Consider the following 19,055-nt stretch of genomic DNA (forward strand, 5'->3'; position numbering starts at 1 on the left):
AATTCCTATTAATATACTCCCTCCTGACACAAAAGCCCTTTTATGCAATGGTCTCTCACTAGAAGGTACGTCCTTTCTCTCTTCACCAAGTCTTATTTGTTCTTCAAGTCTCAATGTTATCATTAAGGAAGTAAACTCTATTTCCTAAAGTTTTCTATAAAGCCCAATATGTATTTTTTAAAGTTAAGATCATGTATATTTATCCCTTATCGGGCATGGACAACAGCAGCTGACAGGAACTGTTATAACATAAAAATCCAACAGCTCTGTTAGTGAAATATAAAAGAGACAAGATGGGAACAAGAAACATCGGAAACCATTTCTAATAACATTTCTTGTTTCACAGTAATGATTAGGTAATCAAACTAGGAGATCGGATAAATTCTATCAATCCTTCATAAAAAAGTCCATCTTTCACTACATCAGGCCTTGACTGACTGCTATGGAGTCTTGTATGGCATCTGGTTAAAAAAAAGTTCCTAGTAATCTTTCAAATACTCTCTGCAGGAGTCTCAATGAACTCAGTGAAAGGTGGATCAACGAATGCAATCTTCTTCAAAATGTAAACATGTAACAGAGTAAGGGAAACAAAGCCTGAACCACAATTTTAGTGGGGCATGGAAAAGGGTTCTAGGAATAGTTAAGAACTTATTATTTCTCATATGGTTATTACTGTTTACAGACCTGTTACTTTCACCACACTCTGAAGCCTACAGGTGAGAAATCCTGGGCCTGATTATAATAGCTGGCATACAAATCCTTACTGAAATCACAATCTGTTACGGTTTTGAAAGTACTCTATGTTGTTTCTAAACTAGCAGGTGAAATATCTTTGCTGTCATCTAGAAACATTTTTCCTTGATTCAAGTCTACTAAGATTAATAATCCTCTAAAACTAAACAAATGTTTTCTGAACCTAAGGTTTGAGAATAAAACAGCCTAGAGCTGTTTTTATGTTTTAAGCCTAATTTTAAGCCAGATATCATCTGCTTTAAAAACCATCAACATTCAATATAGAAGAAAACCACCACTGGTTAGGAGGCTGGCTTAAAGAATACAGACAACAGTCCAATTTCTGTTATACTGTATGTTACCAACAGACAAGAATTATTCATACCATACACAATGGTTAAATTATGAGCCAAATAAAAAGGACAAACTGTAAAGTATTATCAAAACTGTGTTTTATTTTCAATACAAGATAAATACCATGCTTGTTACTAATGCAGTTTAGGGCCAACAATGGCCATATAGCAAACTGCTGAACAGTCACCTAAATGCTAAAGAAAGAAAAGACAAAGTAAACATTAAACACAAAATTGCAATTACAAACATTTTAATAAAATGGAATGAGCTTTTTAATAGAAGCTAATATGGAAGTCTAGTTCTCATGGACACCAAAAAGATGTCTATTTGATCAAATATCACCTTACCTTTTGCACAGAAATCTTATTGTGAAGTCACCAGAGTCAATAGCTAAAATTTTAAGACTTTCTTTGGCCTTCTGGTATTAGACAAATTATTTACAAACCGTGATTTAGTTAATTCATGGATACTGATAATATGATACAATTTTTTTGTTAAGGGCTTTCCATTAAAAATTGTAAAACAACTTTGTAAGGCTGTACAAGGCTGTAAACTACTTTGCTAATATACCATGGGATGAAGAGGAATAAGAGTAAGAATAGACCTTTTTTTAAGGCTAAAGTCATCAATGTTATAGATGCATTCCTTAGAATACATTATGATTTACCCCAAGGATCCTTTCCCATTAAATACCACCTGAGTACTACAATTTTCAAAGTAAAAAAATAAACACGAATTCACCATTGTCTTTTAAAATAATTTAACTTACAGAATGTTGAAAAGTGTTATGAAGTAACAGTGTGACAAAAAGAAAACACCTTCAAAATGAAGTGTTTTTACTAAATGCAGGGTCTGTCCAATTATGAAATTAATGCAAAACATTTACACCCATGGCAGAATTTTAGGATGCTCGCACATGAAAAACTTTTTGTAGTATTTACTATCCGCTGATACCATTTCAGGATTTGTGTGACTTCAATTAAATGCTACCTAATATTTTAAGACTCCTATTACAATACGTTAATATAGCAGGAAGTCTTTAAAACATTAAAATCTGTCTATACCTAACCAAGTGTTTATATGTCCCATACAAAAACCACAGTAGCTGCATACTCAGAGTGAATGCCAACAACCTGAAATTTTAAAGAAACATTGGTTAAGACAAACCTAAATCAATCTAAACTGGATACAATTGCTTGAATATTTGTAAAAATTCATATTGCTTCTTTCTAATGCCAAGAAAGAAGAATGTAAGAACTTCCTCCCAGAAGCCTAGACATTTTAACACATTTTCTATTTCAACTTACAAGGAAACTTTAAATCAGAATCTTTTGATTTCTCTAGTCAAAAATCTCACATTACAAACACAAGGAATGCTATATGTAAGGCCACATCTTAGGAAATTTATAATTTTTGGTTGAATATTTATTAAAAAATTAGTCTAAGGCTTCTAAGAGTCAAGTTGCTAAAAAAATGAAATAAATACTCCAGTGTTTAAACTGAAGGTTAATGTAAAAAAAACAACACACACACAGAGTAAGAACAGAAAAATAGAATGCTTTGCTACAAAAATCCCACTTAATATATTTTAGCACAAAAACATCTAATATGTACAATGGAGAAGCGTGCATTTAAGTACATACAACTGCTGGAAACATTTACAGACGGCTATGGGATGCAAATGAACTTAATGAATAAAATTTAAAAGGCAGTTATCTGTAAAACAGTAAGACTCTCAATACTGTATTCTCAGTAAAGAATCAGAACATAAACTTCCTCTTAAAATAACAGGCTGAAGCTTAAAACACAAAATTGAAGCCATCTTATAAAATACAGAAAATGCAATGATCATTCAGGTATGAAAACCAAAATGTTGAGAGCACTCCAACAGAAAGTCTCATAGTAGCATTTCATTGTATAAAACAGTATGTATTTAGGTTATTGGCACATTTAAATACATAAGGGAAAGAGAAAGTCTTTACCCTTCCAACAATTTTCCCCTTTCACTATAAAATGTTATACAACATTCATTAAAATCCCGTGTTTATTTTAAGAACTGACCTTAAACTAGTAAAAAACAAAGCAGTATTCTCCACAGGAGAATTAAATGAAAATAATACCTTAAGCTACAATCCATAAGTTATCTGTGAACTCCAAATTGTAGTTAACTGCTTAAAAATATTCTAGGTAAAGGGGCCATTAAATGGGCTAAACTATGATCAACAGCCACTGCAACTTACTCCAAATCTTGTCTATGAAAACTGACAAAATGAACACTTCCAAATTTACATTGGAATATCCTTTCCAAAACATATATCCTTTAGCTATAAGCAGCAAAATCAATTCAAAGTGTTGCTTCAGAAGCAATACCACAGAGGTGCTGCATCACTCATTCGTAACTACTGGCTGAAAGGAATGTGACCGCATAGCACTAATAAATGCCTATGGTTTACAGTTAAACTCAAATGTGTTTTCGTGTCCACTACAATTATTAGTAAAAAGAAATGAAAAAGTCTCTGAAACTCTCTTTCTCTTTTTTTTTTTTTTTTTTTTTTTTTGGTGTCTATGTAATGATTTATCTCTTTGGATTGTTTTTGTATGTTAAAAAAAAAGAAAGAGTTTTCAAATAACATTAGCTCAAAAATGACAGAGGGATAAGAAGAATAAAACAAGGCTTGCAATTTTCACCTTTAGTGCTATACATTCATGTGTTATCAGGTAGAAGATGACCGTAAAAATTAATGGACAAACCAAAAAGGTATTTCCTTCTGACAACACTTAAAAATAACGGACTAGCAGCAAACAATTCTAGGACACTCACATTGTCTGCAACAAAAGTTATGTAATGAAATCAGCCACATAGGGAGAAGAGTGATATATAGAATGAGCAATTAAAGGGTTCCACTGATAAAAAAACAAAACAAAACAAAACAAACAAAAAAAAACCCACGAAAAGATAAATGATTTAATTAGTACAAAATTTCCAGTTTCATCTCAAGTTCAAGCGGTTGGATTTTTAGAATTCCATTTTTAAAATGTCAGAAAGTATCTTATTCTCATGGACATTTACTTACCTTTTAAGCTTACTATTAACTAATTTCCCTTGTAATATATTTATGTCCATACTTCTTCACATTAGGACATTGTGATTAAAGTATAAGAAAGCTAACGAATGACAAAACACCTACATACAAAACAAGAAAACTATTTTGATTCAATTCTCAAATAATGTTAAAAAGGCAACTGCATTTTCAACAAGACAGAACACTTGAAAAATTTTTCTGAGAGCAAACAGTTCTGATAAACGCCAGTGATCCCATGCACAAATACTCTAATCACAAAATGTTTTAAAATAAAACTGGCAATAATAGGAATAACTTGAAATAGCTAATTTTGTAAGAACTAGTGTGATAGTGGACAAAACGGAAGGGAAGAACTGCACTGCAAATATCTGGAGGGCTTCTGTAAGTTGCAAATGACATAATATTCAGGGTAACTAAATACTTTTAAGCACTGCCCTAAAATTTGGCTGTATTTTTAAAAAATCACTGTGTATTATCAGATCACTCAAAAGATAATCAGATCAAAAACAAATTAAACTTGCCTAGGATTTCAACTCAAATTTTTAAAATAGTGATTCGGAATGACCTTCCTATAAAAGTATCTAATCAAGTTGTCACCCTGCCTATGCTAATTTTGTAATTAAGAACACATGCCAGCCAAGTGCTTTTAATGTGGGTCTATATGCAAGGCAGATTTGAAAAAAATCTTTGATTAAGTAACTCTAGCATGAATCAGAAGGTTGCATGAATACACGTAAGATTCCTTGAACTGGTGACAGGGTACACCTATTATCACCCATTACACATACAGGAGATTACAACTCAGTATTAGTAAGCATCACGGCCTTCCAAAATCTATAGTAACCAGAAAATAAAACTAATGCTCTCCTTACTCCCATTTGTCTGCTGCACGGCTGTATTTACACTGCCTATGGCTTCAAAAATAAACCATAAGCACTATTAATATAAAACAGCAAATAACTGCCGCATCCAATCAGAATTGTCAAAATATTTCTTCAATGCTAGCAGTTTACAATTAAGCGTTTCAGTACATCTGTGTTGTAATTAAGCTGCATTACTGTAGCAAATAACGTATGGGTTTTTACTAAAATGTTAAAACCACAAATTTTTTTTGACCCCTAACACATTGACTGGATTGCTACGTCTGTGAAATTTTACAAGTTTACATACCATTCAGCAAAATCACAAGCTAACTAGGTAAAAACAGCTAGAAAAGCAGAATATAGAAATATTAAATATCCATGTAATCACCTATTCTAATATCAAAATCAAGGGCAAGAGACACTTAATTAGTATGTTTAATTCACTGAACGCAAGATTAGATTGGTGCATATCCAAAAACGCTATTGCAATGCTTTTTTAAAGGACAGTATAAATGTCATAGTAACATTATCTTTAGATATTGCTGAACACAAGACTTTCCCTGAGGTGTAAACATCAAATAACTTGAACAGCTTTACACATCAGCCCCATTAAACAGTTTATTACAACACTACATCTATTGTAATCAAAGTGGTGCTGTTTACAGACATTATCATATGAACATTTTTAACAAGAACAAACTACTATAAAAACAAGCATTTACTTGACGTTTTTTTTCCAATTGCTTGCACATTATAATGGCCAAATGTATATAACCAGTAATAAAGTTGCAAAAGCTATAACTTTTTAAATCACACAGGTTTCCTTCAAATAAAACAGTTAAGCAACATAAAAAATAAAAGTAGAGCTACTGGTTACCATTTATGCAGATTTGCTTTATTCAGATCTATTCCTGTTCATTTTATCCATGAATCCTTACAGGTTCAGTTCAATCACAAGAAGCAAACTGCTGGACAAGCGTCATTTTTCCCCCATGAAGACTGTTTTGTCTTGGAAGGTGTTCCTCTTCCTTCAGCTGTAATGTGTCAAAATTTGTGATGTAGATTTTGCTATTCCCCATAATACACAGAAAAACGCTGGCTTAACTATACATACACATGTCGTGCATCTACTTCACTGTTACGTATTCTAACACAATAAGCATTAACTGAAACAGTAGCTGCCTTTATGGTGGAGAAATGCTCCCAATTTATGTGCTGATTAAAACTGAGACATTCTGATTTCATGCTTCTTAGTTATTACTGCCTTATTAATTTAGTGACAAGCAAAAATGAAAATATAGCAGCTGCTGTTTCTGTGATGATGGAAACATTTATAAGTCATTTTCTAAAGTATGCATACTACAAAAATAAATGGAAAAATGCTTGAATGATTTTAATGTAAATTTTTTCATTTACCCACATATCAATTCTAAAGAACTCATTAACAATTAAATGTGAACTGAATATAAAATGCAATTATTTTACAAATTAGTTGTATTTATTTGACAGCATACAGGAACTTCTGCAAATGTTATAAATCAAACTGTTTCATGTTACAAAATTTATAAATAAAATTTATATATAGCTCAGTATGCACATTTAAATAAATATGACATCCACATACAAATCTTTAGACGTAATACAAATTTAAAACATTTACTTTACTTTCACTCTATTCCACCTATAGTGAAATAACTAATGTGGTATATAAGCTAACCAAAAACAAGCTAAAAAAGAATCTACAATGATAAATTTCATTGAAAACTCACACAAAGAAAAAAAAAATCAATTTGGTAAGCTAAAATTTCAAGAATACAAAAATATGCAAACTTCAGGTAGAGGTTCACAAAAGAAACATTCAATTAACTTGCATGTAAGTCATCACTGAAACACCAGATATTTAAAATTTAAGTTCCAAGAGAGCATTTTAGTAAGATGATGTAGCAAGAAGTAAAGGGCACAATATTTAGTGATATTCTTGCCATAAAATTGGAAAGTACTCTGCTTTGTAATTAAGAGTAATTAATATTCTGTCACAACTACAAATGTCGTATTTTATGTCCTTTCCTCCCCAACTAGGCTGTAAGCGTCTTCAGAGCATCAATACACATATGCACTCACACTGCCTAGAGTAAAAACCTAAATTTTACAACTGCAAAAGAAAACAAAAAACAAAAACCCCAGATGTTTAATCCTGAACTTTCTCTTTTAAATAGTTTCTATTTCCCCGCATTTTTAAATGAGATACTTAAGCCATTTCTGTTACCTTCTGTTGTACTTTTATCTTATGTTGATGAAGCTTTAGGTGGAATTATTTCATGGGAAAAAAATCTAGAAAGGCAGCTTTCATAGGTTTTATTTTTGTTCTTCGCAATGTATTTTTAAAAACTGGTATTAAAGACAGATAAGGAATATGTTCTAACCAGAAAAGATGCTGGGAAATTAATAAATCTTACTTTAAAAAGTATGTTATCTCTCTAACCCTTTTGTTGTGATGCGAGAGAGAGATCGGTCATTAAAGAGGGAAAAATTAAAGTCACAGCGAACAAAAAATACCCATTCCTTCCAAAAAACATGTGGCATACACTGCAACTTACTCATTCATCACTCCACAAAGGAGAATTTTACTACTATTTCTGCAGAGAATCCTGTTTGTGAAATTGTAACACACATCTGTTTGCAGGACAAATACACTCATCTTTTGCTTGAATATACTTCATATATCTTTACTATTAAAATTCTCTCATTTTCACCATACAGACATAAAATCTGGGGGTAGTCTGACAGTTTTTATTTCTCTTTCTAAACACTTTACATTTATCCATTTGGAAATACAAATTTTACAATCTCAAACGGAAGCAAATTTGAAGGCAATACAACCCATTTCCAATAATCCAATCCCACAGGATACTCTCAAATTTCTAGTTAGACATCTACATAAACAAAGATACCAAAAAAGCTTAAAAGTGACAAATACATTCAATGCTCATGTTTTCAGAATACCATTTAGTTGAATATGTTAATGTCAAAGTCACACAGTTTTAGCTATAATATAAAAGGAAGATCTATGTAGACACTTGTTAAAAAACTAAGACAAATGTAATCTACAGCTCTTCAATGAAGTCTCTAAAGTAAGCACTAAGTAAAATTTCAATACAGAGAAGCACCTGTATTTTGAGATAATGTAAGATCAAGCCAATACTAACAGCTCAAATTCTGAGCATTTCTGTTAAAACTTATCTAAGCAAATTTGTTAGCATCAGTATTTCTATGCTCATGGCCAATTCACCTTTTTAGTAAAATTCAAATATGTATCTGATATGGCTCTTTCACAGGCTTTCACATTAATAATCAATTAAAAGAAGTGAATATTGAATTGAAAAAAATTTCAATATACTTTTAGAGATGTGCTTCCATTAACTCAGTGAAACAAAATTCACGTTTCTCTTTTCTGAAAATTTCTCCTTAATGAGAGGAATGGGGATGGAGCGGGCAAAAGAAATAGAAGATTCTGAATATAAGTCAACTCTTATAAATTAAAATTCCTTTTCGCAGTGGCTAAAACATAGTACATGAAAATTCTGTTTATTATAGGTATTTACAAATCTTCCCTTCCTACCACAACATCTGGTAAATTTCCTTCTTTCTACCTGTGGTCACAGTACTTACCTTACCTCATTTTAACTAAAGTCTTTCATTATATTATAAAACAGATACAAGATTGTTGCTCTAGGGCAGTTCACTATAGAAATAAACCTCACCACAGTCAAGGAAAACTCATCTTTGTCCCCCAAATTTCACAAAATGGACATTTCAAAATAAGCTACTTATGTGATTGAGAATTTCCTGTGAGGATTAGAACACCCTACCACAGAAGGCAAATTAGTAAATATGCATAGCATATATGACACACTTACCCCTTTTTGGTTATTAAGTTTTCTTTAAAACAATGCTAACTAAATATTCATTCAAAACATTACTTATTCAGAGTGATCTAATTTACAAACTAAAACAATGGTAGTAAATTTCACACTGAGATGAAGGTGAGAGCAAGGTGACTCACATTGGCACTGAATTTTCTTTTAACAGGGAACATTAATCATTTGTAAACAAAACCCATTCTTAAACCACAGTGAGCAAAAAACACACTATACATCTATTCTCAGGATTACTTCCTACCCTCCTGCCACTTCAGTTAAGATAGCTGTGTAATAAGGTCTTATAAATATTAAAAGAAAACCTGGAGCAAAAGAAGTGAAAACTAGCAAATCCAGATGAAGCACAGCAGTTAGGACATATGGTAGAACACAAACACACACAAGGCTGGATAATATTAGGCAGATCTCAGATGACCTAAGAGTTGCAGAAATAATTTTTAAGTATCATCACCACCAGTATCATTCATTGGATGGTTAAGAGAACTTAATTTTCACATTGGCCTCAAAGTAACACTAAATCTTAAGGAGCTGAAACACATATAAAAAAACCTTTTTTTATTCTTTTGGCTTTGTTTTTCCTAAATTAATGAAAAACTATAAACTAAGTAAAGAATGCAAACCACCCTAAATCTTGCGCAATAACAACACAACCTGAGATTATGGTATCTATGATTAAGTCTTACAACGAAGTGTAGTTATTTAATCCATTTTCCACACAAGATGCTTAAAATTTTTATCAAAAAAATGGACAATGATTTGAAAATATTAAAACCTCTTTTCAGGGAGAGAAAAAGCATGAATAAAGAGTATATTAAAAAATAATTTGGATTCATTATTTTTTGTACACACACACAAAAAAACCTGAATCATTAACAGAAATTTGCTGTGTGGCATTGTTCCAAACAATAAGAAGAATGCAATCTAAAAGAAAAGAACTGTGAAAATTATTCTTGTAAAAAGTGTACAATTTTAAAACACTGAACTACTTTTGTTTTGCTCAGAGTGGTCTGAGAATAGAGGCAGAAATTACAGAATATGAAATACAAGGTATTTACATATTGAAAATTTACAATACTGATATTCCCATTAAAATATTACCTATTTGAACTTGATACTGAATGCTTTTAGAAAAATTAATACATATTTTAAATGAGAGAATGCAATTAACATTACCAACAGTTCAAACACAAAAAAAATTAAGATGGGACAGACATTAACAGCTTGCCAACATCATTAAGTTTCCAGTTAAGAACTTGCCCTTTTAGCCATTCATCATTTTAATAATAAATTACATTATTGTTTTATTTATATACACGCTTACTGACATTCAAGTTAGCTTCCCAGTTACTTGTACTCCATTTAGTCCATTTAAGATTTACATGAAAGCTCAAAAGGACTCATATTTAAAAACTTCTAAAAAGGTCAACAGACCCTATTATGATAATAATTAAATGTGCAGATAGTTTTCTTATTTGTTTAGAAGTTTTCACTTGAAAATATTTAATCCTAGTCCCCAACCCTGTAAATTCACATCTACATTTGCAATAAATATTGTTTGGTATAGCAAAGGTACAATATTCCAGGATAACAGAATTTTTTGCCCTAGAAATGCTTATGTAAAATTTTGCTTGGATGAAGGCACATAACAATATTACAACTCAATTTTGATTAATGTACAAACAAAACATGGGAATTCTGATATGGTACACATCAGTGATTAAGAAAAAATGTCAACCATAGTTTTCAAGTTAGGAATTCATAGTTAATGTCTGAATGTAATGAAACTCAAGCCATGATATAGTTAGGTGTACCCATTACTAGAATGTAATGTTAGTTAATTCAAAGTTTTAAAATGAACAGTGGACTTTTCAAGGAGTTTACCTGGCTGACTATGCTAGTTTAGCTGAAACCAGGAAGAAAAATCATTAACGTTGGGTATAATCTGGTTCAGAAGCTCCTTGATGGGCACATCCAATAGTGGAGATGTTTAAAAATGTATGGAAGTTTCATTATCATGCCCTCAATAATTAGAAGCTTGCTGATAACTGGCAAAGTCTAAATAAAGATATAACTCATACACCTGTACCTTACTATAAATGAAATGGCTGATACAGCTAAGCATTTCAAGTAAGTTGGCTAAAATTCACCTTAAGCAACTGATGGATACTGAGAATTTTTTCCTAAAATGGGATTAAGATTTATTCAACCCAAAGGGGAAAAAACTCTATCTTTAAAAATTTAGTGTTTAGATGTTTAGTGTTTACATGACAGAACATTTAATTAATCCTTACATCCAAAAGCAGTATTAATTTCAATGAGCTCAGTTTTAAAGTGAGAGATGTTTTGCTTCATACTAAATGTTTTGGGATTTACATTAAGTTCTATAATACAATACATGGAAAACTATTTTAAAATTCAAGTTTTGATAAATATTTAAGATGCATGTTCAAAATGCTAGGGAAGTATTAAAAATGGCTTTTCACTTCAAATAGCCCATAAAACTGTGAATAAAGTAATAGCTAATGTACCATAAAAATAAGATTTACATGTTTATTTTATAAATAGTATTATTCAAAAAGGATCTCATTTGCTAAGATGTATCTCTTACAGTTAAAGAAACTGCTATTCTGCCACAAAATTACATATACTTGATAGTCTTTGCTTTTGCCCATAACAACTTAAATACTAACAATTACTGTGACTAAATTCAGGGTTTCCCATGATTATGGAAAATAATTATGTAAAATGTAGTTACCTGTAAGGGATCTGTTTAAGCCTAATTTAATTTGGATATACCACCAACATATAAAGAAAAATTATTTGTTTACAGAATATCCTTTGTGTCACATGCACAAGCCTCACAGTGCCCTCCCCCTACTTTTCACATGAATAAATGCTGTTCACAAATATAAAAATAAAAACACGTGAAAATGAAGTATAAACAGACAAATTCCCGCTTTATGAAAAATGTACACAAGAAATAGTTTTAAAATACAGAAAAAAAGACACATGATTATGGTTTATGAATGAAACATCAAAGAAAATTATTTCAAGGTTATTCTAACCTGGGATGCATGATTTGATACAACTTAAAATTCTTAGATATGGAGTACCCTGAATCCATTTTAATTAAGTTTCATATCTTCTTTGCAAATTAAAGGATATGTTTTCTTTTATTTTAAAACAAAAACCAGATGCCAAGAAAAGTATCTTTTCTAAAGAGTAGTTTTTTAAGTACAAAAGCTCTTTCAATGCTGTTACCATCCTCCTGTATTATAAGCTATTATAGTGTTAGATTGTCTTAAAAATTTTAGGGAGTCAGTTCAAGGAGGGAAACTTTCAATTTACTTTTACAAGTCCAAGCACTATACATACATATGTGTGTGTGTGTGTGTGTGTTATGAATTAACTTCCCGTATTTTGTATTTCAAATAACATGCAAACTATCTGTATAATTAAGACAATTCCAATTTTCAGATTTTAGAAGTAGACATGAGTCCTCTTGATTGTTTTCTTGCTTTCTAAAGACCATCAACAATCTTAGTTTTAACTCAGCAATACAATATTCAAGGATAAAAGGTCAATTTTTTTTTTACCTGGCATTACTCACCTGTCTTTTGTCTCAGATGTTTCCAGAAGATTAAATTCAGAACAAGTAGTTGGACCACTTAAAATGTAGGTATATACTGTATAAACAATAGCCTTGGAGTTATAATTACTGTTAATAACACATATGCTAAATATAACAGGAACAAGGAATACCCACCTTCTTCTAACGATGACGATACTCGCGCTCTCGGTCCCGTTCTCGGTCCCGATCTCGGTCCCGGTCCCGATGTCTCTCTCGTTCTCTGCTTCTCTCTCTATAATAATCATCATGACGATCTCTACTACGGGATTTATGACGCCGACTCTTTTCTCGTGATCTACTATGGTCCCTCTCTCTTGATCGTTCACGTCTTCTAAAAGAAATTACTGGATTAATGCTCTCTGTAAATGAACAGCAGTGGTTAAAAGTACCCAAGGCAAAAAATTCTTCACAAACCTAGTTTAGACTTAGGATATCCTGAACTACCAATAACGATTTACCAACACACCTATAAGCTTGAACTAGAAATTCCATTTTTAAAAATAGTCACATACCTCCCTCCCGCAAAAAAAAAATTTACCCCCAAACGAAGAACCAGACACACAGGGGCAATACATCTTATCATCTGTAACATGTAATAGCCTAAACCAGACACATAGTAACTGAACAAAAAACAGAAAGATAAAGGAGAAAAAGTTTCAAAAACATGTTGTTTCAAACTAAAGATTGTACAGAAGGTAGTTTCTTAGACATAAAAGTCATGAAATTATGAAACTTAAATACATAAAAATTACCATCAAGAGGTGACCTAAGCCTATCAATTTTATAATTGATAAACATATCAATTTTACATTTATAACTATCCCAAATATGATTGTTCATGAGTCCCACTCCACTAAGAAACTTTCTTATATATGTTTGCTGCAGGGGGTGTGTGGTGGAGACCTGGGGGGCATGGTGGGAAGCAGAGTTCAAAACTTAGTTCAAAAGTTATGACTTGTGAGTTCAAAACTCACAAGTTCAAAACTTATGACCACCAGAAAACACTGGGATATAATTCACATTGTTACTCAATAAAAAGAATTAATTCATGAGCTGCCTTCAAAAATAAAACAAGGGCACCTGGGTGGCTCAGTCAGTTAAGTGTCTGCCTTCGGCTCAGGTCATGATCCCAGGGTCCTAAGTCCCAAATCAAGCTCCTGCTCAGCGGGGAGTCTGCTTCTCTCTCTCCCTGCCTCTCCTCCTGCTTGTGCACATGCTCTCCATCAAATAAATAAAATCTTTAAAAACAAAACAAAAAACCCCCAAACCAAACAAAAACAAAAACCAGGTAATTTAACTGAAATATATTGCTTAAAATACTTTTAGAAATTCTTCTAAATTTTTCACAATTCTGGACTTTAAGCTCTATTACAAAGCTATAATCATCAAGACAGTATGGGTACTGGCACAAAAACAGACACAAAGATCAATAGAACAGAATAGAAAACCCGGAAACGGACCCTCAACTCTAAGACCAACTAATATTTGACAGCAGGAAAGAATATCCAGTGGAAAAAAATCTCTTCAACAAATGGTGTTGGGAAAACTGGACAACCACATGCACAAGAATGAAACAGGATCACCCCCCCCTTCCAAAAAGCTTTTCTTTATTTAAGAGAGAGACAGCGACATGCACAAAAGCATGACAGAGAGGCAGAGACAGAGGGAGAAGCAGACACCCTGCTAAGCAGGGAGCCCAATGCAGGACTCAGTCCCAACACCCAGAGATTATGACCTGAGCTTAAGGCAGCTGCTTAACCAACTGGGCCACCCAGGCACCCCTGAAACTGGACCATTTCCTTGCACCATACACAAAAACAGACTCAAAATAGATTGAAGACCTAAATGTGAGACAAGAATCCATCAAAATCCTAGAGGAGAACACAGGTAGCCACCTCTTCCACCCTGACTGCAGCAACTTCTTACTAGACACATCTCCAAAGGCAAGGGAAACAAAGGCAAAAATGAACTACTGGGGCTTCATCAAAATAAAAAGCTTTTGCACAGCAAAGGAAACAGCTGACAAAACCAAAAGACAACCGACAGAATGGGAGAAAATATTTGCAAATGTCTTATCAGATAAAGGGCTAATATCCAAAAATCTATAAAGACCTTATCAAACTCAACACCCAAAGAATAATCCAATCAAGAAATGGGCAGAAGACATGAACAGTTCTCCAAAGAAGACATCAAAATGGCCAACAGACACATGAAAAAGTGCTCAACATCTCTCAGCATCAGGGAAATACAAATTAAAACCACAATGAGATACCACCTCACACCGGTGAGAATGGCTAAAATTAACAAGTCAGGAAAACGACAGATGCTGGCGAGGATGGGGAGAAAGGGGAACCCTCCTACACTGTTGGTGGGAATGCAAGCTGGTGCAGCCACTCTAGAAAACAGTATGGAGGTTCCCCAAAAAGTTGAAAATAGAGCTACCCTATGACCCAGCAATTGCACTACTGGGTATTTATCCCCAAATACAAATGTAGTGATCTGAAGGGGCACGTGCACCCCAATGTTTATAGGAGCAATGTCCACAATAGCCAAACTATGGAAAGAGCCCAGATGTCCATCGACAGATGACTGGATAAAGGTGTTTGTGTGTGTGTGTGTAATGGAATATTACAAAGCCATCAAAAAACGAAATCCTGCCATTGCAATTACCTGGATGGAACTAGAGGGTCTTATGCTAAGCGAAATAAGTCAGTAAGAGAAAGACAACTATCATATAATCTCACTGATATGTGGAATTTAAGAAATAAGGCAGAGGATCAGAAGGAAAAAAAGGGAAAAAATGAAACAAGACAAAACCAGAGAGGCAGACAACCATAAGACTTTTAATCATAGGAGACAAACTGAGGGTTGCTGGAGGGGAAAGAGGTGGAGGGACAGGGTCACTAGGTGATGGATATTAAGGAGAGCAAGTGATATAATGAGCACCAGGTAGTATATAAGACTGATAAATCACAGGTCTGTACCTCTGAAACCAATACATTATACATTAATTAATTGAATTTAAATTTTAAAAATGTAAAAAAAAAAAAAAAAAAAAAGGTAAGAAAGAAATCCTGCTAAATTCTGAAATTCACAATAGGGAAGTTAACAACTGCCCGTAAGCTGAAATACCTAGAAATTCTTACTTAGTAGGGCTTAAAAAATTTAAAAGAAGACTATGTAAGGTATGGTCTTCCGCTATGACAAATTTGTTTAGATACAAAAATCCTTACTTACACTGGGTCAGAAAGGTACTAATTAGAAAGCTAAGGACCATGACAAAGACAGGGTCCTTTCCCTTAACTTAATTAAGATTCTAACACCAGATAAAGTATACTGTAGATAGATCTATGAATATCATATACAGATTAAAGATCTACTTTTCAAAATATGTAAAATTTCAAAGTTAGCTATAATACTAAAAAAAGGAACTACCTAATTAGAAAACTAAGAATAGACATTAACTTCCTTGTTCTAAATATTTATTTAGCACCTGTTCTGTACCAAACACTATTTAGTCATTAGAAATACTACAATTAACAGGACAGGTAAGGCCTCTTCCGTCTTCCAACATGTATGTATTCTAGTGAAAAGAAATGTGCAGTAACAATAAAGAATAGGGGCAGCTGGGTGGCTCAGTCAATTAAGGGTCCAACTCTTGGTTTTGGCTCAGGTTGTGATCTCAGGGTTATTAGAATGAGCCCCATGTCAGGTTCTGTGCTCAACACCGAGCCCGCCTGGGATTCTTTCCCTTTTCTTCTTCCTCCCCCTCAAATAAACAAACAAATAAATAAATGAATAAATAAAATCTTTTTTAAAAAAGACTCCAGTAAGTACTGTGACTACGGCAAATACTATGAAAGAAATAAAAAGAACATGACATAATAACCTGGGAGAAGACTTCTTCTAGAAGTTAGATTGAGTTAAAGCATAGATAATAAGAAGTGAGCTATGTGAAGAGCCAGGGAAAAGGGTTCCCAGCAGAAGGAATATCAGGTATAAAGACACTGAGGTATTTAAGTATTAATGGATCAAAAGGAAGAGAAGAGACACCACCACCATGACTAGAGAATAGTGGGCAAGGGGTGAGGTACACAATGAGGCTAAAAAGACAGGCAGGTATCACACACTGCCCTCAATGTTTAGAGTCTTATTCTAAGAATAACCGGAAACCTTTGAAGGGCTTTAAAAACAAGCAAACACCTTACATTTGATTCAATGTAAGAAGAAAAAAAAATCAATAATAGCTATTGCATAAACAGTAATAAGTAAAATCAAAGTCCTATGTTAAAGTCCCAAACACATTATTTTTTTTTTTTTTTGTAAAATAACAGTTTTAAATAGACATGAGACAGGAAAGTTTTACCTTGATCCAGAACCATAAGACTTGGATTCAATTCCATGAAGGCAATCTTGCAAAGAGCTAATAAGAACTTTGCAACGATCATCAGCAGATACTTTGGATTGTTTAATTAAAGAAATTGCAGTTACCAATGTCTCAATAGCACTCCCATAATCACCTAAGAGGGAAAGGAGAGACTGAAATCAAAGAAATTGTTTCCAAAATACCATCTAATCATTTGGAGGAAGAGTAATAAATCATTTTATAAAAGAACAAAATAACTGCAGAAGATGTCTTAATTTTTTCAGTGTTTCACCATTTGGAAAAACGTTTTATGTGCATGAAATTAGCACAATTTGTTATTATTATTGCTGTGTAAAGCAGGTTATTAATTTGTAAATATGAGAGTCAAATTTAAGCCATTAAATGTAAAGACTAAAATTTAAATCTATACCTAAAAATTTAAAATTATGGATTTTTTTCATTACTTTGACACATAGTTCCCTTCAATGTCTTTTAAATAAACACAGATATGATTTGGGAATATGAATATAAATACTAAATGCAAATGACCAATCTTCAAGATTGCACATAGTTTTAGGCCATTCCTGATAACATAAATAAGAAATATTAATACAGAAATACACAAACCAGCACTGGCATCAGACACAGCTCTTGAAATAGCACTGCTTGAGATTGCCCTATTTCTATTCATGATTTCTTCAAACTCAGCTTCACTCAATGGCGTTCTTGCAGTATCCATTTCCCTGTAAAATAAATATAAACCTTAAATTGCACTCAACAAATTTTCCAAGTTAGTCAGAACAGTATTAAACAACTCATACTAGTTGCTTTTGACAAATGCCTCAGAGCTAGCAGTTATTTTTCCCGAGGGAAGCACACTATTTATCCTACAAAGAGAGTAAGTCTAAGCAAAATTCTCTTACTCCACTATCTTTCAGCTGAAATAAAGTAGCAACTTAGAAACTTTGCCTTTTGGAGGCCAGAGATAATGTATTTACATATCTACAATAAAATATTTTTCAGAGTCATACAAAAAGAAGACACAATAAATTGTTCTGATGAATATATATATAGCATAAAAGTTATATATTATTATTATCTTCTATTTATATATATTTTTAAATGGTGACAACAAAAAATACAGGCCTACACAATTAAGGAGTTTGGTGACATTTATGTTTGGATCCTCTAGGCACAGGGCCCAACTTACAACAGAAGGATAACAAATCTGATTAATGAATAGAAATTCAGATGTGGACAAGATCTTAGACCATCTCGTTTACCACTGAATCCCTGGAAGAGTATCAGGCAAATAAAAGATAGTAAGTGTAAACTGTTGAAAAAAATGGATTAAGTGCCAAAATTTTCTAAAGCTACTTGACAACTTTAAAACTACATGTAAATTATGTGTCAACTATATTTCAATTAAAAAAAAAAACCTGTACATGTACAGTACAGGAAAAGGAAAGTCCTGCCATCTGAGTTACCAGTTACTAACTAGGACACTGAGTTGAGGGACACACTAGTAGTTCATTCCAATGAAAGGAGGAAACAATTAATCTAACTTTTTGCATGCTTTTAAAATATTACTGTTATTACCCAAACTTTATAAACATCCTGAGCAAGTTACAAGTTGTTCAAAATATAGGTGTAATTTCAACTAAATGCCACGACTTGTGCCAATTCTATCCCTCTTAAAAATAAAATCCCTTATTAAAATAATGAGTTTTCTCTAATTTTTGATAAAAAATTAGTCATTAATAACCATCCCCACCATTCTTGAAAACCTAATACTGCAGAAATTCTGTTATGTTAGGAAAAGGATATGAAACTCAAATTTTAAACAGTCAAACCAAGTCATGTAACCCACTCTTATATTCTAATTGTGAACATTTAATATGAAGTCACTCACTGGAATTAAAGTGAACAGAAGTTATATACTAGTTCAACAGTTCTAACAGTTTTCTAAAGAAAACAGCATTTTAAATAAAAGATTTATTTATCTGAGAGAGAGAGAGCACAAGTGGGTGGGGGTGGGTCAGACAGAGAAGGAGAAGCAGACTCCCCACTGAGCAGAGAGCTCAACTT

At 32.8% G+C, this 19,055-nt stretch overlaps 1 protein-coding gene across 4 annotated transcripts in view; it reads right to left on the reverse strand.

Moving 5' to 3' along the window:
* Positions 1-1,167: 1,167 nt before the first annotated feature.
* Positions 1,168-19,055, reverse strand: part of CPSF6 (cleavage and polyadenylation specific factor 6) — a 34,244-nt gene continuing 16,356 nt past the window's right edge. For 2 of the 4 annotated variants that reach the window (XM_059402490.1, XM_059402492.1), the window contains 4 exons: positions 17,595-17,710; positions 16,968-17,121; positions 12,737-12,929; positions 1,168-6,066 (listed from right to left, as the gene is read on the reverse strand). In XM_059402490.1, the coding sequence (XP_059258473.1) occupies positions 12,743-12,929; positions 16,968-17,121; positions 17,595-17,710 (457 nt within the window). In that variant the 3' untranslated portion in view covers positions 1,168-6,066; positions 12,737-12,742. Of the gene's footprint in view, positions 6,067-12,736; positions 12,933-16,967; positions 17,122-17,594; positions 17,711-19,055 lie in introns of all 4 variants that reach the window. The other 2 variants (XM_059402489.1, XM_059402491.1) reach the window with 1 other exon arrangement.

The sequence above is a fragment of the Mustela nigripes genome, chromosome 6 (assembly GCF_022355385.1).
Source record: "Mustela nigripes isolate SB6536 chromosome 6, MUSNIG.SB6536, whole genome shotgun sequence".
Taxonomy (NCBI): domain Eukaryota; kingdom Metazoa; phylum Chordata; class Mammalia; order Carnivora; family Mustelidae; genus Mustela; species Mustela nigripes.